This window comes from Corticium candelabrum, chromosome 1 (genome assembly GCF_963422355.1).
Source record: "Corticium candelabrum chromosome 1, ooCorCand1.1, whole genome shotgun sequence".
NCBI lineage: Eukaryota > Metazoa > Porifera > Homoscleromorpha > Homosclerophorida > Plakinidae > Corticium > Corticium candelabrum.
Genome location: NC_085085.1, coordinates 9,123,970 through 9,143,683, shown reverse-complemented (window position 1 = coordinate 9,143,683; position 19,714 = coordinate 9,123,970). Strand labels below are relative to the sequence as shown.

The 19,714-nt window shown below is 41.8% G+C and overlaps 3 protein-coding genes across 7 annotated transcripts; 1 reads left to right on the top strand and 2 right to left on the bottom strand.

The window, feature by feature from the left end:
- Nucleotides 1-543: 543 nt before the first annotated feature.
- On the bottom strand, nt 544-1,930 carry LOC134193952 (uncharacterized). Its single transcript, XM_062662860.1, has 4 exons — nt 1,727-1,930; nt 1,186-1,659; nt 907-1,111; nt 544-842 (listed from the first exon to the last, which is right to left on the bottom strand). Exons 1-4 carry the CDS (start codon nt 1,928-1,930, stop codon nt 544-546), a joined length of 1,182 nt encoding a protein of 393 aa, XP_062518844.1.
- Nucleotides 1,931-4,915: 2,985 nt separating this feature from the next.
- Nucleotides 4,916-17,172, top strand: LOC134181005 (pulmonary surfactant-associated protein D-like). 5 transcript variants are annotated; one of them, XM_062648201.1, is made up of 15 exons: nt 4,916-5,005; nt 5,178-5,297; nt 13,720-13,755; nt 13,829-13,882; nt 13,945-13,989; nt 14,038-14,118; nt 14,206-14,259; nt 14,319-14,372; nt 14,428-14,481; nt 14,549-14,611; nt 14,674-14,772; nt 14,949-15,002; nt 15,062-15,088; nt 16,418-16,484; nt 16,586-17,172. In XM_062648201.1, the coding sequence occupies exons 2-15, from the start codon at nt 5,193-5,195 to the stop codon at nt 16,945-16,947; spliced, it is 1,155 nt and encodes a 384-aa protein (XP_062504185.1). In that variant the 5' UTR covers nt 4,916-5,005; nt 5,178-5,192; the 3' UTR covers nt 16,948-17,172. The 5 variants fall into 5 exon arrangements, with proteins under 5 accessions (XP_062504185.1, XP_062504201.1, XP_062504175.1 ...); XM_062648217.1 differs by having other exon boundaries at nt 4,985-5,088; nt 14,674-14,718; XM_062648191.1 differs by having other exon boundaries at nt 4,985-5,088.
- Nucleotides 17,173-17,495: 323 nt separating this feature from the next.
- LOC134197593 (uncharacterized) lies at nt 17,496-19,714 on the bottom strand. The gene is made up of 2 exons (XM_062666942.1): nt 19,484-19,714; nt 17,496-18,300 (listed from the first exon to the last, which is right to left on the bottom strand). The coding sequence occupies exons 1-2, from the start codon at nt 19,698-19,700 to the stop codon at nt 17,630-17,632; spliced, it is 888 nt and encodes a 295-aa protein (XP_062522926.1). The 5' UTR covers nt 19,701-19,714; the 3' UTR covers nt 17,496-17,629.

Here is a 19,714-nt window from a genome sequence, read left to right as displayed (position 1 = left end):
ACGTAGACGACGCTTACAAAACAACTGTAGTGGAGGCTGCGAAAGTCTACCCAAGAATGTCTTGCGGTGTGAGAAAGCAGTCGACCCGTCCAATTACTACCGAGCGGTGGTTCGGACTCTTCTAGAGCTGCAATGCGATTTGTTTTGACGTTTATTGTTAGCCACTCATGGGGTTAGCTAACTCTTCTCACAAACAACCAGACTAGAGGCTTCGAAGCAAATCGTTTAGCACTAGGTGGGGTGTGAGAACATACGGCCACGCCTTTCCCTCTTCTCGCAAACGGCTACCTCCGCACACTAGCTACTATAGTGTATCGATAAAGAAACTCTCTGAACATCAAAAGCTATAGGCTTTCCAAATGTACAAAAGCAATTTGCTAACCGTAGACATCATCACCCTTGCTAGATCTCACTCATGATCATTGAGGGAATTCCCCGGGAAGGCACGCCCTCAACTTGCACAACCAGTTAGTATTGCAGTCGCTATTTTTTAGGTTCTATATTGAAGCGGTACTCCAATGGCTATTTTTCATCATGCAACTATTACAAAGTAATTGTCAAATGATAGAAATAGCGCCAAGCGTCATGAAATGGAGTATAATAGCCGTTTGCTGTTGCTGAGTAGAGATCATTGTAGGTTCCGTGGTTTAATGTAAAATATTGACTTCTGGCCAAGTGGATGGCGTTGTCCGCAATCGGATCATTGCCATATTCTGTTGACCTTCTCAAAATTCCTCCCTCTCCTTCGAATAACTGCACTGCGTAGTCTACACTTGGAATTGTTCCTGCTGGAAGTCTAACAGCCTGGTGATTTTGAACTCTGTGATTAGGAGTTCCTTTTCCTATATGCAAAGTTACACAAAGTGTGTTGCTAATTGACAGTAATATGCAGACTTTATCCTATACCTGGAATAGGATGGTTGTTCCACGCTAGAACAAATAGTTCTATTCCAGCCTGGCACACTCTCATAGCCAGCCACGAGATACAAAACTTGACAATGTCATCGTTCAAGTCTAGTTGGTCGGTTTCCACCAGATCATTAAGGCATTCCTTAACAGGATAATTAACCCTTTGGTTGACTTCCACCCATATTCTTTCTGCTGGATGATTCTAGGTAATTAAAGAATTAAGTATATTACAATCACATCCTAATCATTGTGTGTCATTCATGTTGTTGTCTATACCTCCCTAGACATTGACTGAACATGGGGAGCTCTTCTTTGATTTCGCCTTAAATTTGCTAAGCGTTCTTGCACGTATAGAGACAAAATGAACTCTTTCCCATGGTCAACTCGTATTTGATCCCACAGACCAAATTGTATCAAGATAGGTCCGAATAAGTGGCTGTAAATCAAAATGTTGTTTTTGATAGGCATTGTGATGATGCCAAGAATGAATCCACTATAGCCGTCAATGGCGAGGACATGTGTAACTCCATACATCACAAGCTTTTCATTCTGGTCTATGTGCATTTTGTGACCACAGTATTGAGCGTAATAGGGTATGGGATTTACTCGTCGATGCGCAAGAGCTTGCCTCCTTCTGTGATATCCAGGAGCAACTTGTCCAAGAGCCCATCCCACTCTCTTTTCCCATACACGAAAGCCTCTAGTTTGCAAGTAGCCCTTCATCATCTTCCTCCCGTATGCTGGCCCAACCTTATTTCAGCAACGTTGTAATCACATGTATATAGATATTTAGAGTATGTACATATTTACAATTTACCTCTCTAACACCGGCTTCAACGATTTGCCTCAACTCACGATTCGACACACCCGAGTTAGAGTGGATGTCGTGTTCAAAGCAAAATCTTCTCACCGATCTCTCAGAAAGTCCTCTAACTCCAGGATGTCTTCGCCTCAATCTATAGCTTATTTCTGAATGCGAAATGCCTTCTTCTACCATTCGTCTGATGTCTGCCTCGTCCATTACAGCGACTGCAATACTAACTGGTTGTGCAAGTTGAGGGCGTGCCTTCCCGGGGAAAGCTAGCGTGTTGGAAACGTGATCTCCTGAGACATGCGTGCGAATGGAAGCCCTGCTGGGACCCCCGCTGAGACCCTGCTGTGTCTAGCGTCTTCGGTCATTTCAATTTTCTATTTTCTATTCATGTTAGAAATAGAAAAGCGAACAGCGCGTTCAAGTTTCTAGTTTTGAGCACATAGGTGCCTAAAAATCAAATTTTAAAAGATAAATCTAAAGATCACAAGCATCAACACATCAAAAGATGAAAACCATTTTACAAAAATATGGAAAATTAAAAATTAAAAATTAAAAATTTAAAAATTAAAAATTAAAATTTAATAAACACAACAATTTTAAATAAGAATGCAAGTAAAAAATTAAAAATTAAAAATTAAAAATTAAAAAAGGACTAAAAATTGAAAATTGAAAAATTAAAACATGAAAATTGAAATGTAGAAAATTAAATGGCCGAACCGTCCACTGACCCGAACCGTCCACTGACCGTAGTCGATTATTATACTCGCCTTCATCCTCGCAGACTCGAACTTGACTCGGTACTGTTACACTAATGTTTTCTGCTAACTCTAAGTCTTACATATACAATTATGAATACAGATACGTATTATTAGATAATGCCCGAGCAATTGCAAATACAATTATGTGAACTAAGTATACAAACACAATTTTAAACACGTTTCCAAAGTGGTGAATTCACCAAAAAAACTTTAGCGCAGTGCGATTACATTTAATTGAAACCACATAGACTTTGTTGGCAAAGTCACCCCCCCCCCCCACACACACACACACACTCCTGCGACCAGCCTACGGGCCTGATTCTTGACACTAGAGTAAAACCATACGACCTCACAAACAGAACTATAGCTATACAGCTAGTATCTATAAATCACACTTGGAAAGCGCAATTCCTATCAATTTATAGCAAAAATTCTAATTTTATTACAGGATTTTATCACACAATAATATTTACTGACAAAATTACAACAAAACTTTGTTTGATGGACACCTATTACCTAATTTAAATCTAGTACCGTAGTCCATAGAATTCTTTCAGGCATCAAGGTACTGGTATAGTCGGATCTGTTGAGGAATTCCCTATCTGAATGTAGTTTTGAGAAATGCGTCATAATATCAATTGCTTATCATTAAAATTTATATGTATTACACTTGCCATGCATGATCATAATGCAAGCTTAAAATGCTTACTCCTTTATGTATTGTGCCATACATTAGCAAGTTGTGTGATTTTGACCTTCTTAGTTAGCACCGCGGTAGCTCGATTATTATCATACAGCTAATCAGACAAATGCCAAACTGTTACTAATAATTATTATCAAATCAAACTTCACAATAGTAACCGTCTGCAAATACTTGATTCTCTTGCAGTTATCATATTTATCAGCGAGATCGACTGCTACTTGTATATTCAAACCATCAAAACGGCTGTATTCAAAATATTGTAAGTATCTATTGTTGAGATAGCATAGGATATTCTACGTATCTTCGAACTGCATATTGCAATTGCGGCAAACGCTCCACTTCCTCTTCGCGTGATCATTAGCGTGCATTTAGTTCTGCGACTGAGCGGAAGGGCATGGCTTGTGAGGCTAGGACTATTTCAGGCCCGTAGAGAGCAAATAGGAAGTAGTTTGGCCTAACTTAGGCTAACCAGCATGTGTAAGATAGCCTCGTATTTCGGTCTTCTGGAGCGGCTCCTATGGCCTTGCTGGGTTTAGCATGTAATGAATTAAAGTGTATTACGTATACAATCAAACAGTCAATGCTGTCGTTCAGTGTCCAAAATTAACCAGCATTAAAGTGTGACACACTTTGAGCTGACATACTTACCCACCCATCCACACTAACAGCCACACGTGGACCGGAAGTGCTTCCATGCCTTTTGAGTAGATTATGATATGAGTCAAGTGACTTCTACAAAGTTTGATTTCTGATGACTCAAAGCTGAAATTTACTAAAATTCGATATGTAAAAACAGTCAGCCATATATGCCTATACTCTACTGCATAAGTATCAAACAGTAATAAAAATATGTCAGTGCATACTGTGTTGCATACTTTCATCATCACGTAAAGTGACTACAAGTGGTTCATGGATGTCATTGTGGCTTTGTGTGCAAAAGTTCATTGACCTGATGAAATCATATAAACATAATAGATCATACAATTTACAAACTTGATATGATGACAGACACGTTGACGATTAGCAAAAAAATTGCAACATATTAAGATGGATGTAAGGAGTAGACTAGATTAGTAGATTAGTAGACTATCTAGATAGATAGAATATAGCAGTTACCATGTACTCACTTGCCGTTAGTCTAACTCTTGGTTGCATACTTTAGATAGTGTACTGTGAGCCATTAATATATTAATACACGTTGTATTGCAATACAAACGTTACAGTAACGAAAGCCATTACTCTAGCTCTTCGTTTGGTCAGCACTGCTTGTTGTACCGACTGTAATCGAGACCTGCGCCTTCTTTGCGGCAGACTCGATTGAGGCTACTCCTAATCTCTGATACTGATAGGATGCAAAGTAGGGGACAAGGCAGAGAAAGATCAGCAACAGCGGCAAATAACTGTATCAGCCCTCTAATTTCCGCTTGAACAAATTATTTTTTAGTTGGTGCGACGTGATTAATTAATATTTATCTTCTATACGCCCCAATGTTTGGCTCCGACCCTTTTACCACATTCTCCTAATTAGTTGACTTAATTAATACATTCCCCGTTTGTCCAGCCCTCTTCTCAACTCGTTCATCTCCGAGAGGCAAACGACGTACAGTAGGTGGAGCGATAGTGTTAGAATACTAGGAACTAACAGTTTGAAAAGTAAAGAGGATGCCAGTGGATACGGGAGATCGAAACCTAAATATTATGTTTGGCAGCAGCATCTAGGCGTGTCTACATAGCAGACCACCCACCCAACTGGCGTATCGCTATACCTTCAGTACGGGCAACGATCCGTCATTTGCGCGTTTCAAGCGACGTTGATAATCCGTACGTCTTGCTCGGTTCTCTCGGTCCGCTTCATACCTAACTATAACGCCGTCGTCGTCTTCTAGCGATCATTACTAACTCGTGTATTGTCTGCATGTCTCTAGATGAGTAGCTACAGAGACGCTTACATGAATATCGTGCCGCTCGTTACTGATTGCTGTTTCGTGTTCAGATCGCTCGTTTGGATATGAAAAGAAGTGAGTTGATGTTGATGCTATTGTGGGTGATCACCACAGCGGCAGCTGGAGTGGGCGTGGACTCAGTGGTGTGCGCCGCAGAGAAAGGAGAAATGGTACGAAATGTCTAGTATGAGATGTTGTGATAGTTAAAACCCAATAGGTTACTGCATGTCACCTAGGTATGCTAGCTTCTGCTTAAGGAATATAAAAATGTTGTATTGCTTTTCATACACTTTAAATTAAATACTAGAGGGGAACTCCAACAGAAATACAACCTGATCTTAAAATGTAGGCTTTATCGTAAAACTCCGTGCTGCCCTACTTTCAGGCAAGCGTGCAGTCGCTTTGGTAGCGGAGAAAACGCGTGTTATGTACGGAGCATGCGCCAGGTTGCACGTTGTAGTGAACACAACTCAACATATATTTCTTGTGCTCGCGCAACTAATCTACAATGGAAACACTGCTCTAAATATTACTATGCAACCTGTCTCTCTAATCTATTACATTCCTTTTTCCCAAATATAGTCACAACTCACTACTACAAGTTCATGCAGTCTGTCCGGCGGTCGGATCACTCTGTTTGATCGTCGCAGAGTTGTACTTTCCCAACTGTTCCGGTTGGTTGATCTGGTTGAATGGTTTCCGGTTGTGGTTTTTTACAGGCCCGTAGCAAGCGGTCCGACAGGTATTTGCCGGACCATTTTTCAGAGACTGTAGTTTCAGCAGCGGCAGAATGGCGTAGACTTCCGGTTATATAGCTATAGGTGATAAAATATATTATTTACTTTCTATTTTGTCTACGTTATCAGGCACAGAGTAATGTAATAATCACAGTGGACATTGATTATATTGTAAAAATTGAGATACGTACCAGAAATAGCTGGAAGAATTCAGTGTAAGAGTAGAAGGGTTCGAAGCCACATTAGGGATTTGTCCTAAATCTTCTAAGTATGGCGGCCAGCACATCGAAAGTCTTTGCTGATGATCAAGCCGTTCTTAACCAGCCTCACCAACCCCTGAACTTCGATTTTCCAAAGCGCCCCTTTGGGAAGAAGGCGGAGTTGCGTTGCTTCAGGCCATCTTGGTTTCATCAGTGGCCATTTCTTTACTACCACGAGGCTGACGATGTCGTGTTTTGTCACCTGTGCGTAAAAGCATTGGCTCTCAAACCGATCAAATCTAAACTGGATCCTGCTTTTGTTAGTACTCTAGCACATACCGAAGTAGACTTTTGGTCTATAATTGTATTCATGGATTTTCAAACTGGAAAGATGCAACCACAGGATTCAAAAACCACGTAAAGAGTGCGTGTCATCGTGAAGCAGTTGAAGTTCTTGTCACTCTTCCTGCCACCACCAGGGAATGTCAGTGACCCACAGCTACCCCAAAGGAGGAAAATGCCTAGGAGGCTTTGTGAGGATTCGTGTGAAGGGGACTTTCATGAGACCCCAAAAGAACACTATAGGCAGTGCTATTATGAAGCACTCGATCTCATTATCAACTGTATTCAATCTCGATTTGATCAGCCTGGCTACAGAATATATCATTCTTTGGAGACACTTTTGATTAAGGCTGCCAAACAGCAGAAGTTAGAAGATGATCTGAAAGCGGTTTGTGCATTCTATAAAGATGACTTTGACCAGGAGATGCTGTATGCACAACTTCAAACGTTTGGAGTCCACTTCCAACAAACGTATCAACTTCAATCAAAGGAGGCCAGCACAAAGATGACCGTCTTTGACATAAAGTCTTATTTTCTCTCGTTGTCTCATGGTCAGAGGGTCCATTTATCACAGGTGAAACGCCTTTTTCAACTTGTGTTGGTCATGACAGCCACCAATGCGTCATCTGAAAGGTCATTTAGAGCGCTGAGACGACTCAAAAGCTACTTTAGAACAACTATGATGCAAGAGTGGCTAAACTATCTCATGCTACTTTATGTTCACAAGAACAGGACAGATGCACTGGACCTGAAAGCAATTCTAAATGACTTTGTGGGAGAATCAGAGCACCGATCAAACATTTTTGCCAAGTTCTGATGCATGTTGACTTTAGGCATTTGGTGTGCGATGTTATGTTCTGGCCATGTATTACGCTGGAATACACAGTGTTCTGGAGCAGTTTCTGTGAAGACTTGACTGCTTTCTAATTAAATGGTTGTACGATTTAGTTCTTTGTTGTTGAGTGAAATGCTTTTTTCTAAGACATTAATATCAATCGCAGCATATAACTATTAATTTTATCTTTCACCGGACCATTTTCTCATGCTTGCTACGGGTCTGTTTTAGCGGAATCTGTAGGTGGTGGTACTTCTACATTCTGTTTCTCTTAACCATTCGTAACTCAGGGGTTCCTACCTTGGCCTCCTGCTTTTGCTCAGCAGTTGGCGGTTCTTGGTGCCGGAATAGATCCTGGTGCTTACGTACTATCCTCTGGTCTGCCAACTGACATCTAAGTGACAACTACCATGTCGCATCCACTATTTTGTAAGGAAACCAGGCGGCTCCCTCGTTATGATTTCAAGCAAAAATAGTGCCTCCCTCTTGTAAAACTCTGTCTCGCGCCGTTTGATCATGGCCTTCCTTTTGCCTGGCCTGCCTATCATCCGTTCCTCTAACCCTGGCCTGACCACGTCCAGGCGAGTCTTGAGTTTCTGTCCCATCAAGAGTTTGGCCGGAGATACTCTCGTGGTGGTGTTTGGTGTTGTTCGTTATGCAAACAAAACGATTAATAAGATCTTCTAGAGTACCCACTATCATTCTCTTCACTCCAGCCTTAAATGTCTGGGCGGCAAGTGCTATCAGACCATTGAAAGCTGGGTGATATGGTGCAACTTTGATATGTTGGATGCCATTCTGCCTCATAAACTCTGAAAACATACTGCTGGTAAAACACGACCCGTATCCGAGACTACCGCGTTTGGGAGTCCGTGTTGAACAAAAGTTTGTAGCAGTTTACGTACCGTCACCAAGCCTGTAGATGCCTGCCCTGTGTTGTAGACCTCAATCCACTTTAAATGTGCATCCACTATTACTAAGAACATTGACCCTAGCAGCGGTCCTACTAAGTCCACGTGTACTCTTGACCATGGTTTTTGGCCACTGCCATGGATGTAGCGGCGCTGAAGGAGGGTTTGGGCGGTTCATTTGGCATATTTCTCACTTCCTGACCAGTTTTTCCACCTCTGCGTCAATGTTTGGCCACCAGACCACACCTCTTGCCAATATTTTTATTCTAGCAGTTGCAGGATGGCCCTCATGAATCTCGGTCAAGATCCGTGTGCGACCTGCAGGGGTATCACAACCCTAGCTGTTTTCCCAAACTACACAGTCAGCCTCAACAGACAGTTCGTGACTCTTTATCTTGTATGGTTGTACATCTTCTGCTACTTTTAGTGGCCAGCCTTCTCTAACACATGTTCGCACTTGAGACAGTACTGGGTCGTTGGTGGTCCACCGTGCAATCAGTGTAGCTGTAACTGGAAGTTTCTCCAACTGTTCCAAAACGTAAAGTATTGCTTCCGGCTGGCATGTATGATGTGGTAGATCCGGTAGAGGCACTCGGCTTAGTGCGTCAGCGTTGTTGTGCCTCTTCCCTGCTTTGTAGCGAAAGGTATACTGATATCTCGCTAATAGTAGCGCCCACCGTTGAGTTTGTGCTGAAGCCGTCACTGGAATGGTTCGTTCTTCGCCAAGCAGTTGCTTCAGTGGTTTGTGATCAGAAAAAAAGTTCAAAGTCTCGGCCATAGATATAACAGTGGAATTTTGAAATTCCAAATACGATTGCAGCCCCTTCACGGTCAATCTGTGAATAATTTTCTCAGCTGGCGACAGCGATCTCGATGCAAACGCAAAGGGATGTTTATTTCCATTTTTAGGTTTGTACGACAAAACGGCACTATTCCAAAAGGTGAAGGATCACATGCCATCAACAGTGGTAACTTGGTATTGTAGTGTAACAGTACCCGAGAAAATGTCAACAACCTTTTCGATTCCTGGAAAACCTTGTCCTCATCCTCTGACCATTTCCATGTTGCTGCCTTCTGTAAATGGGCATGCAGCTGTGCCACCACTGTCGCTCAATCTGCAAGGAAATTTCTGTAGTAGGTCAGCATTCCAAGGTATGCCTTCAACTCTGATACTTCTCATGGTATCGGTACATCTCAAATGGCCCTCATCTTTTCCTCCGTGGGGTGTAATCCATCTTTTTCGATTTGATGTCATAGATACACTACAGATCCTTTATGAACTGACACTTGTCTTGTTGTAATCTCAACCCAGTTTCTCTTAGACTCTTCAAAAATTCTCCCAAGTTTTTCATGTGCTCAGTTTGACTTTTTCCCGTTATCAAGATTGTTTTGTGTTGTCAAGGTATACCACGACGCAAGACATGCCTTTTAACAAGCCTTCCGTGATCATCTAAAATATAGCTGGTGCCGATGCTATTCTAGACGGTTAACCGATGGTAACGAAACAGTCCTTTATGCGTGTTAATGGTTGTCAGTTATTGGGACTGTTCCCCCAGGCGCAACTGGTGGTATGCTCTAGTTTTGAGAATGCTACCCCTCGTGCTAACTGTGACAGCAAGTCATCTATGTCGGGCAATGAGTGTCGGTCGACTTCCAATATGGTATTTACCGTCGTCATGTAATCTCCACCAATCCTTAATGTTCCATTGGACTTCACTATTGGAACGAGTGGTGTGGCCCAATATGAAAATTTTATACTGTGTTGATAATACTTGCTGCTTAAAGTCTAAACAGCTCTTCTTCCACTTTCTCTTTTAGTGTATACTGCACCTTTCGTGTCTTATGAAAACGTGGTGTTTCTTGTAACTTTGTGTTGAGTGTGGCTTGGATACCTTTCAGCTCTCCAAGGTCATCTTGAAAAACCTCTCTGTTCTTTTCTAACAGCTCCTTTGGGCTACTGTGTGTGTGCAGACTGACTGAACAGTGCCTTCAAATCCACCTGTTTGTGTCGCAACCAATCTCTAGCCAGCAAACTGGGTCCGTTCGCTTCCACGACGTGTAACTCCAGTTGTTAAGGAGGGCCTTGTCTGCCCCTTGTACCTTGGCCTTGATAGTCATAACACTTTATTTACTCTGCCCCTTTATGCTCTCAGTATGGTGGTAATCTCTCTAAGAAGTAGAGGAGACAGCCCCCACATTGTCTTGTAGGTTGTGGCACTAATTGCTGTCGTTGCTGCTGCTGTTTCAATCTTTGTCAAGCATCTCCCATCTATTTTCACTTATGTCGTCAAGGGAAACGCTTTGGTTTTGCTTACAGGGTATATGTGTTTCAGCTCTAAAGATTCTTTTTTGTCATCCTCTGCCCTTTCTACCTGATGTGTGGTTTGCGCTTTTAGCTGTGCTTTAATAATCCGACTGAATTTCTTGCCTTGCCCTTTTGAACAACAGACTTGACTGAGGTGTCTCACTTTCTTGCATGCAAACATTAATTAGCTTCTTTGAACTATCTAGAACGATAACAGGTTTTGAACATTTGTTGTTGCATTCGGTGTACAGCCGCTGTATCCTCTGCTTCTTCTGTCGTGTCAACAACTTTGGACATCATTATCTCCCGCGTATTCTTTCCCGCGGCTTCTTTACCGCGCGCTGTTTCCAAAGCCCACAACTCCTTTTCTGCTAACAAACGCCAATGCTTGTGCTCATCGTCAATACCACATACTAAACGATCGCGGAGGATCTCGTTCAGTGTCTCCCCATACTCGCAAAACTCGACACAAACTCTGCAACTGACTCACCCGTATGCCAGACTCTCGAATTGGATCGCAGTTTCTGTACCATGACCAAAGGCTTAGGATTGTAATGGTTGAACAGAGCTTTTCTCAGGTCTGTGAAACACCTTTCTCTCGGTTTGGCAGGAGCCGTCAAGTTGCGCAGTAACTTGTCCGTGCCTGCGCCGACTGCTAACAGAAAATTGCCTTCATTCTAGACTCATCCTTAATGCCGTTGGCTTCGAAATAGCACAACATTTGTTTCTCATGCTGAGGCCACTCGTCGGACTCCGCATCAAAGGCGTCTAGCCTGCTAAACGCTACTGCAGGTATTGGTGTGGCTGTTAATGTTTCACTCGCTGGGGCTTCGTCCATCCTCGTCGCTAATGTAGTGAACGCAACTCAACATATATTTCTAGTGGTTGCGCCTCTAATCTACCGCACCCGGGAACACTGTTCTACCCTGGATTGTTACTCTGCAACTTGTCTCTCTAATCTACTACACACGTCATTGACGCTAGGCTCCGCCTACGCTTGCATGTTTAGCTCAGTTATCTTGCCAGTAAAATACATGCAAACTAAACGGAAATCATTGTTACTATAGAGGGACCTTTGGTTAATTTGGAGGCCCTAGAAGAACTCTTTGTAACAAAAGTAGGATGTTAAAGACCGTTTTCTCTCAGCAGACTTGACCTTCTCCTCTCACATGAGATGAGGCTAGCGCAATAGAACTCAACGGTAATTAGCGTCCGCTTTCGCTTTATCGATCTACAAGGAGAAACACGCAGAACTGAAGGTTCAGGTATGTCAAGGAAGCGTAGATTACCGGCGTAGAGAGCAAGGGGCTGGGAGCTGAAGCCCCTCACTCAGTGTAAGAATTAAAGTTTTCTGTGCTACTACTCGTGGTGACATCGACCATACATCTCCCCCACGTGTGTACAATGTACTCGCGACAGACATGGACGGCGACGTTTTGCTTTTGTTGCGCTGCTGCGCCGTAGTCTCGATCAAGCGTTTTCTTTCATCCTTATGTCCTTGTAGTCCTTTGACTGAACTTGCCATACGCAGGGAAAACCACGCACACTCTCAATGAAAACTTCCATCGACGGATCAATGATCGATGCCATGTGAACGAATAGAATATCCCGGATACGTTCAGTGACTTGACTTTCGATTGGTTAGAACGGAGCACATGATGTCATCGAACGCTGGGTCACTTCCGGCTTGGACGCTTGATTAGAATTTTTCTCTATTCCAGCGTCGTGGACGCTCGCCTAGCGTCCTGCGAGCGTCGTGCGAGCGTCGCGGACGTTGACATGTTCACAGTGTGACGCTGACGCTCGCTCATCGTCTGTGTCCAGGACGCTCGTACGACGCTCGAGCCAGCGTCGTGCTGTGAACCGGGCTTTAGATTTGCCTTTTTCGGTGCGGTAAATTTCATTCTGTTCCTGTACTTCTACATCTTCGTCTGGGCCTGCGACCATGAGCTGTCTACATGCATTTAGCTGTCGCGGCTCTGGCTTTGCACACGCCCCCTATGTGACCACGTTTGTGGCATATCCGGCGTTCCGAATTCTTGAAATATAACAATTTCACGCTGCATGGTTAGACTTACCACATCGTCAGCATGCCTTTCCCGTAGGCTTCCCTTGGCTCATTTTCGTCTTTTTTGAGTGCGCTGCTAGTTGCATATGTTCACTGCTAGGATTCTTTCCAGTGGCACGAGAGTTCATGGATATCTCATTCTGGTTTTTGACTTGTGTCCAGCGCCATCTGTAGCTGACTGACCTGGCTTGCAGCAAGTTCCATCCAATGGGCTGTGTTTAGCGCCTTGTCCAACGTCAGATTGTCTTCAGCCAACAATTTACGTTGAATGGTTTTCTTGCTGAAACCACACAAAACCGTCTGCTTAGGGCTTCCGTTCTGAATTCCTAGAAGACACAGTGCTCGCTGATTTTATGGAGAGCTAGCTGCTAAATATTCTCTTAATGATTCGCCCTGCATGTTTCTGCACTCTAGAATAGAACGTGAACCGGTCAGCCACAATGAGACGTTTTGGTTGGAAATGCTGTTCCAACATGCCTACTAGTTCATCGTACGTCTCTTCTGCCGGTTTCTGAGGATGAGCTAAGTCTCTAAGCAAGGAATAGGTCTTGAACCAACTACTGTAAGAAAGACCGCTACCTTTTGTGCTGACTCACCCTTGTTTGCAGGTGCGATCATGTACTGCTCCATCCTCTCCGCGTATTGTGTCTATAGGCTGTCCTTGAGGAGGCCTCTAGGTTAAACTCTTGTATTCTGCTTAGGAGACCTTGCTTGACGACCCTTAAGCTATCCCAACCTCGTATCTCTACTGGTGTATTCAAGACGTACACCAAAACACAAACGCACTTACCAGCACTTTGACACGTGACCTCCACGTGAGAGGCACATGCATCAACAGCCAAGTCTCTCTACAGCAGCTACCATTCTCATTTAGTTTTCGTATAGTTTACTGGCAAGATAACTGAGCTGCACAGGCAATTCGTTTGGTGTAGACGGAGCTTAGCGCCAGCCTGGCGCATGCTCCATACCTAACCCGCGTTTTCTCCGCTACAAAGCGACTGCTTGCGGCAGACAATGCCTGAAGGAGCTCAGTACGAAGTTTCACGATAAAGACTACATTATAAGGTCAGGTTGTATTACCGTTGGAGTTTCCCTTCAGTTTTGTCTCCAAGGGCGAAAATAGTATTATACTGCATAAACTTTAAATTGAAATTTGTCATACTGTTTATAATATTTAATATATTTGTCTGTTAGGGTGCACCTGGTCATCCGGGTTTGCGCGGAGAAAGGGTACAAAATGCCACTAAACGTCTAAACGGTTTGTTTGAAGGGTCACATCACATTTCGTTTGTTGTTTACGTAGGGTTACAAAGGTCTAAAAGGGAACTACGGAATTAAAGGATCTACTGGAATAAAAGTAAGACCGCCAACTAAGTTTGTATCTTCTGAGTGTACTTAGAATTGCAATGTTATACTCAGGGAGATCCGGGATTAAGAGGCGGTCCGGGTCCTCGTGGACCTGCAGTGAGTGAACCATGAGTTTGAATAAACGTAATACTATGATAAATGTAGGGACCTCCCGGGCCAGTGGGTGAAACGGGAAAACCAGGAATGATTGGACCCAAAGGTTCTTCTGGGCCTTCAGGGCATGAGGTGAACACAATTAATATTGAGCGTGTATAGTCAGCTTAATTAATAACTGTGATTGTTCTTACTGTATTACCAATATTTGTTGTGCAGGGTCCAGTAGGACCACCTGGTTTACCAGGTTTGAAAGGAAACCAGGGAAACAAAGTGGATATACCATTGTTATTGTCAGTTGAATGTAGAGAAAAGAAGTAATTGATTTGTAGGGAGAAAAGGGAATTCTTGGGTCACGAGGTGTTGCAGGATCTGATGGAAATCCTGTAAGCACTCAGCAAACATTCTACTACAATAATGAGATACATTTGGTTGTACTAGGGTCCACCTGGTCATACAGGCCCTTCTGGTGCACGTGGTTACAAGGGAGACAAAGTTTGCATAAAATAGCACTGCAGAAATGTTCTTTTATTTTTCATACACGTGTATTGATTATTGTTAGGGTCCACGAGGTTTAACAGGTCACAAGGGAGAGAGAGGATCGCAAGGAGTTGCGGGACGTGACGTACAAAATCATTGCATTTATCTGTTTATTCACAAATATATTCTGATTGAATATACGTCCAGATTGATGAAGATACAAGAGAGAGTTTGAAGGCATGTTGTGATCCTGTTAGTGCTCTCAAGACTCAAATGGCTTCTCTGGAATCAAAACTCAACAGCAAAGTACTAGCTACAGATACAATTATTGATAACGTAAACAACAAACTTTCTTAAATTTTTTGATTTCTCATTTACCAAGTCAACTACAGGTATCATACTACTATGTTGTACGTTCTACAGCTATAAATATGATAGGTCTTGAGCTTTGACTTTAGAATCTGATCAGTAAGTTGTATTAGGTTAGTGCTCTCAAGACTCAAATGGCTTCTCTAGAATCAAAACTCAACAGCAAAGTACTAGCTACAGATACAAATATTGATAACGTAAACAACAAACTTTCTTAAATTTTTAGATTTCTCATTTACAAAGTCAACTACAGGTATCATACTACTATGTTGTACGTTCTACAGCTATAAATATGATAGGTCTTGAGCTTTGACTTTAGAATCCGATCAGTAAGTTGTATTAGGTTAGAAAACAGTATATTTATTTTATACTGTTTGTGTTGAATTTGGTTCTTGCTTTTTTCAAAATTGTTTGGAAAATTTTGCAAAGACTTGACTAAATTAGTTAGCGCACAACAATTACTGTTGTACTTGTACACTACACCTATATACTATAACGCGAACAGTATAAGTAGTTGGAGTACTAACTTAAGATAGATAGTCAAGCATGCAGCAACTATTAGTGTCTGAGAAGCTCGCCCGCCAACAATTTCACCTATATGAGCCCTAGATGAAACTTTGTAATTAAAACTCACGTGACTTAGCGATTATTGTACTCAAAATATAACGCTTGACTTACTCCACTCTGCAAACTACCCTATCTCCGCGAATAGTGCCCCATGCTCAAATAATGCCCATGGTGAGCCTATACGAAACAATTACACCTCATGCTCGATTAGTGCCCCACTGGGGTAGTATTTCAAACCCAGTTATGTGCACGGCCGTCTATCAATGTGTGCGATTGTGATAAAATGAACAGCCAGATAAAACCACTGAGTGACCAGAAATACGACTCAATTGATAGCGAAAGTAGCTAGGGGGATAAACGTAAGATTTGATTAAATAGTTTGTTTGTGTAGTGTGATGGTATGCAAATGAACAATGCAACAGTATGTTCTTGCGAATAATAATGGCCCATGCGCGAATTGTGCCCCATGCTCAAGTAATGCCCCATGTTTTAGAATAAAAATAGTTCCTCGTGGGCACTATTATCGGAAATACGGTAAGTACGTGTGCGAAATTTATGGATGCCATGTCATTGTGTGGATGTTTCAACTTTGGCTATGTCAGGAATTGCAACGCCCTTAGTTTGGTCCAATCATGCAGCAGTATTTGCGTTTGGCTATCATGCAGCAAACTGTAAAGATGAACAACCAGTAAGAAACGCTAGACCACCAACGTTCGTGAAATAGCTTTTTCCAGCAGAGTCTACTTTGTGTTTCTGATAATTAGTACGGAAATGAAGGCTATACCTATACGGAAACCTAAAATATGCGCAACTAGGAGCAATACGTATGTCCCGTATGTGACACCTTTTCGTTCTGACAGTTTCGGTGTCATGGTAACGGCAGTCGGTTTCTGCCAAGCAGCTGAAGCTGGAATCTCTTAGATCTCACTTTTGCTTCGCGACGCTTTTTGCTTACATGTAAACACGTATCTGCACTGCACTAAATTGTTCTTTTATTGCAGTCTTTGATTTGTAGACTGTTACAGCTATCCAACCCGCTGCTCACTTGTCTGGAGATGGAACCAGCCGTACTTTCACTCAAGGTCAGTCCATTTACGCGGCTTGCATCTTCATGCACATTTGTAACATTACAACTGATAGAAATTTGTATGTCATCTGCCTTGTGTTTCTCTACTGGTTGTAGAAAATCCTGTAGCGCGTTGGCGCACAAACAACTGTTCAAACCTGTTTTGTCCTCTGTTGCGTGGAAGAATGACTTACGCCGACGGATACATTACTGTGCCCACTGACGGCGTCTACTACGTTTACGCTCAACTGCTGCACTACGTATCTTCTAAATACAGTGATATCCGATTTTTTATTGTTGTGAATGGTAACGACAGCGCTCTCGCGTATTCTCGGTCACCAGGAGACCATGCCAGTTTGTACATTGGAAGAATAATCAATTTGCGAAAGGGGGACAAGCTGTCTATTAGAACGGCCAGAACGGTTTACATATATTACAAAAGCGATCATTCTTTCTTCGGTGCGTTTCGAGTCTTGTAATGGACATTATCATGCTGTTGTTCCGTGCTGTTTCAAGTCAGTTAAACTTGATATCAAACAAACTTTTTTGACATAGTTGCAGACTCTAGAGTAGAAAATTGTTATCGCTGGCTGGCTAATTCTAATGCATGCATTGCTTGATTTTGTGTAGAATATTGGTGTTAGTTCTAATTGTTCGTATTCTATAGTAGAAAGAATATTCAGCAAAAATTCTTTTCTGCACAATTTTGCATTCTTTCTATACGCAGCTGCATCTCTGCAAGCGCCGAGTACCAAAATTTTTCCATTAATTAATTAATTAAACGGTACCTGGTTAAATGCCGCCTTTAGAACGTTAAAATAAAATGCAACGTTTGAATACGCATTGCACGTTTACTTGCTGTGTAAATACGTTTGCAAATAAAGAAATCATACTCCATGTACTAAACGCAAAAATAGTCTGTAGTCATGCAGCGATGGTTGACTTGAATAATATTTATCATATCACTAAGACCAATTAAAATTTTGTGCAATTTTCCTCTAATTAGCGTAACGACCGGTGTGAAAGATCAATTCTCGAAACCGGGAGCAGCCAAGAGAATTCAGCAAGGTCTACGTACTAAATCCAGAAAAAGGGTAACTTTTGGGAAGCATTGTGTTTCGTTAATGACAGCAATTATTAGGTACATCTATCTTGTTCTAGCTAGAGACGAGAATCTAGTCTCTCTATGCAACCGTGCTCTACTTTTCCACTCTCTAGTTCAATGTAGTTGTGATCGCCTTCACTCATTTCTATGTAGTAAAAGTTGTTTTCCAATTGTGTCTTCTCTTCCATGACGTCTTCAATCTCTTGATATGTGTCAGACGACGTGAGTTCCGGATTAGTAGCGGTCTCTAGATTTCGTGTCGACTCCAATAAACTCGTGTAGTTGTGGTGAGAATCAGAGGAGACATCACCGTTGGCAATAAGTGTCATGTATTCGTGTCCTGGTGGTCGAGGTGGAGGTACTGGCTTGGTCTCACTTTCTCTATTTGTATTGCTACTTCGATCAACAACCACTGGGTTGTCTGGCTTTGAACATTTTTGTCTTGTTTCATCGCTAGTTGTCACGTTCGTGTGCTTTCTTTTGTGGCACGCACAGAAAGTTGCTGCGAATGATATAAATAAAACTGCAATGCCTCCTGCTATAGCTGCAGCTATAATCGCTATTTGAAGGTCTTGACCCTTTCCTGCTTCAGGTGTGGTAAGCTGCGTTGTACCGGTCTGTAAAGTGTTTGTAGTTTCGTGTCGCTGATTTTGTGTGTAGGGATATGATGTGGTGCTAGTCAAGTCTGTCCACAAGTAGTCGCCACTTTGCCACTCTGTTGAATGTTCTACCAAATAGCTGTAGCTTACTATCTTCAATGGTTATGCCACGCATGTGCGCGTAAATTATTATGTAGGCATGCATGTATGTATAGTGTGCATACGTGCCTGCATGTATGCAAGAAAATAATGCAAAAGTACCTGTAATTATTATCAACATCATTCCTTAAATAACATGTAAATAATCGTCAAAAGCTTCATGTATACTCTATTTTTATAATAAATATTTCATTAGGTTTGTATCTATGTGTACTTTAGATTTTCAACTGATAAACTAGAGTGAGATTGTAATTTCTCTTTAGTGATCTACAAAAAATGTTGAAATATTCCGCAATTTCTTACTGAATAGGACTAAATGCTTTTGTCAGATTAAATTTTTCAATAGGCATTGCAGCTACATAGACAACATGAGATGCTTGTATGAAAAACGCGGTGCTTTCGAAAATTTCTAAACCAACCAGTTTATTAAAGTAAGAATATCTCTGAGAACGTAAATAGTTGTATTACGAATATGTCAATGATCACTTGCGACGGTCACAAAGCCAGATTACTGTAATTCACTTATAACACAAGACTTTGATGGGCTAATTAGAACAATTCCTAGAGTAGTATGCCGACTTTTTTCATGCTATTCTATTCTTGCTCTAATAATCAGCTTGTTTCAAGTGTTGAAAAATAATTCTGCAACAACTATTCTGAGCAGAAGTGCATGACAAGACTTAGCTTTTTGCCAGCTTTGGTGCCACCCGCTGTTGGCATTTTTACTTAATTGATGTGGCTCACCTCGTTTACTCACCACCTTGTTTCACTCCATTATTTTCTTGCCTCAAATGGCAGGAAAACTGTTCGTAGTCACAACGTTAACTTAGCTGTTTAGAGACACTTTTCTTTAATTAAGTAGTGAATAGTTGCCTATATTGTATAATGCTGTATTATTGTGCTGTGTTGAAGTAATATCAATGTGGTACTGTAACAATGTTATTAATTAAAACAGAAAGCACTTACTTAATTATGCCTGTACTACACTTGATGTTGAATCAATGACATACAAAAGTGTTATCTTCCGCCTAATGCCCACGAGCAGACCTGACTGATTAAAGTTACATAAACACCTTACTGAAAACGCAAGATGTACTAGTTTACTAAATTCATATAACCCAACAGTCTTACAATAAACTTAATTAGGATCACCTGCTTGTCTGAGATAAGTGAGATCTATTGTATCGTATCTCGAGCAGTGGCCGTCACGTTTGTCGCAATACTGAGTAGATGAGCAGTTGCATTTACTGCACTTCGTAACGTCCCCATACTGATCACTCGGACATCCTGCATGTAATGTGGCATATTTAAATTTTAATTGCACGTTGTATGAGTAATTTAGCGCTACCTGCGTAGCAGGAACAAACATCACAGCTAGTATTA

Bases quoted from the DNA above. Each gene is read 5' to 3' on its own strand.
- LOC134193952 (XM_062662860.1), bottom strand. From the start codon at position 1,930: ATGGACGAGGCAGACATCAGACGAATGGTAGAAGAAGGCATTTCGCAT. The intron at 1,112-1,185 runs GTATAGACAACA...TTAATTACCTAG, and splicing joins TTCAGTCAATGTCTAGGGAG to AATCATCCAGCAGAAAGAAT. The intron at 843-906 runs GTATAGGATAAA...CTTTGCATATAG, and splicing joins GAACAACCATCCTATTCCAG to GAAAAGGAACTCCTAATCAC.
- LOC134181005 (XM_062648201.1), top strand. From the start codon at position 5,193: ATGAAAAGAAGTGAGTTGATGTTGATGCTATTGTGGGTGATCACCACA. The intron at 14,482-14,548 runs GTTTGCATAAAA...GATTATTGTTAG, and splicing joins GTGGTTACAAGGGAGACAAA to GGTCCACGAGGTTTAACAGG. The intron at 14,773-14,948 runs GTACTAGCTACA...AAGTTGTATTAG, and splicing joins AATCAAAACTCAACAGCAAA to GTTAGTGCTCTCAAGACTCA.
- LOC134197593 (XM_062666942.1), bottom strand. From the start codon at position 19,700: ATGTTTGTTCCTGCTACGCAGGTAGCGCTAAATTACTCATACAACGTG. The intron at 18,301-19,483 runs GTGATCCTAATT...GCTATTTGGTAG, and splicing joins CACTTATCTCAGACAAGCAG to AACATTCAACAGAGTGGCAA.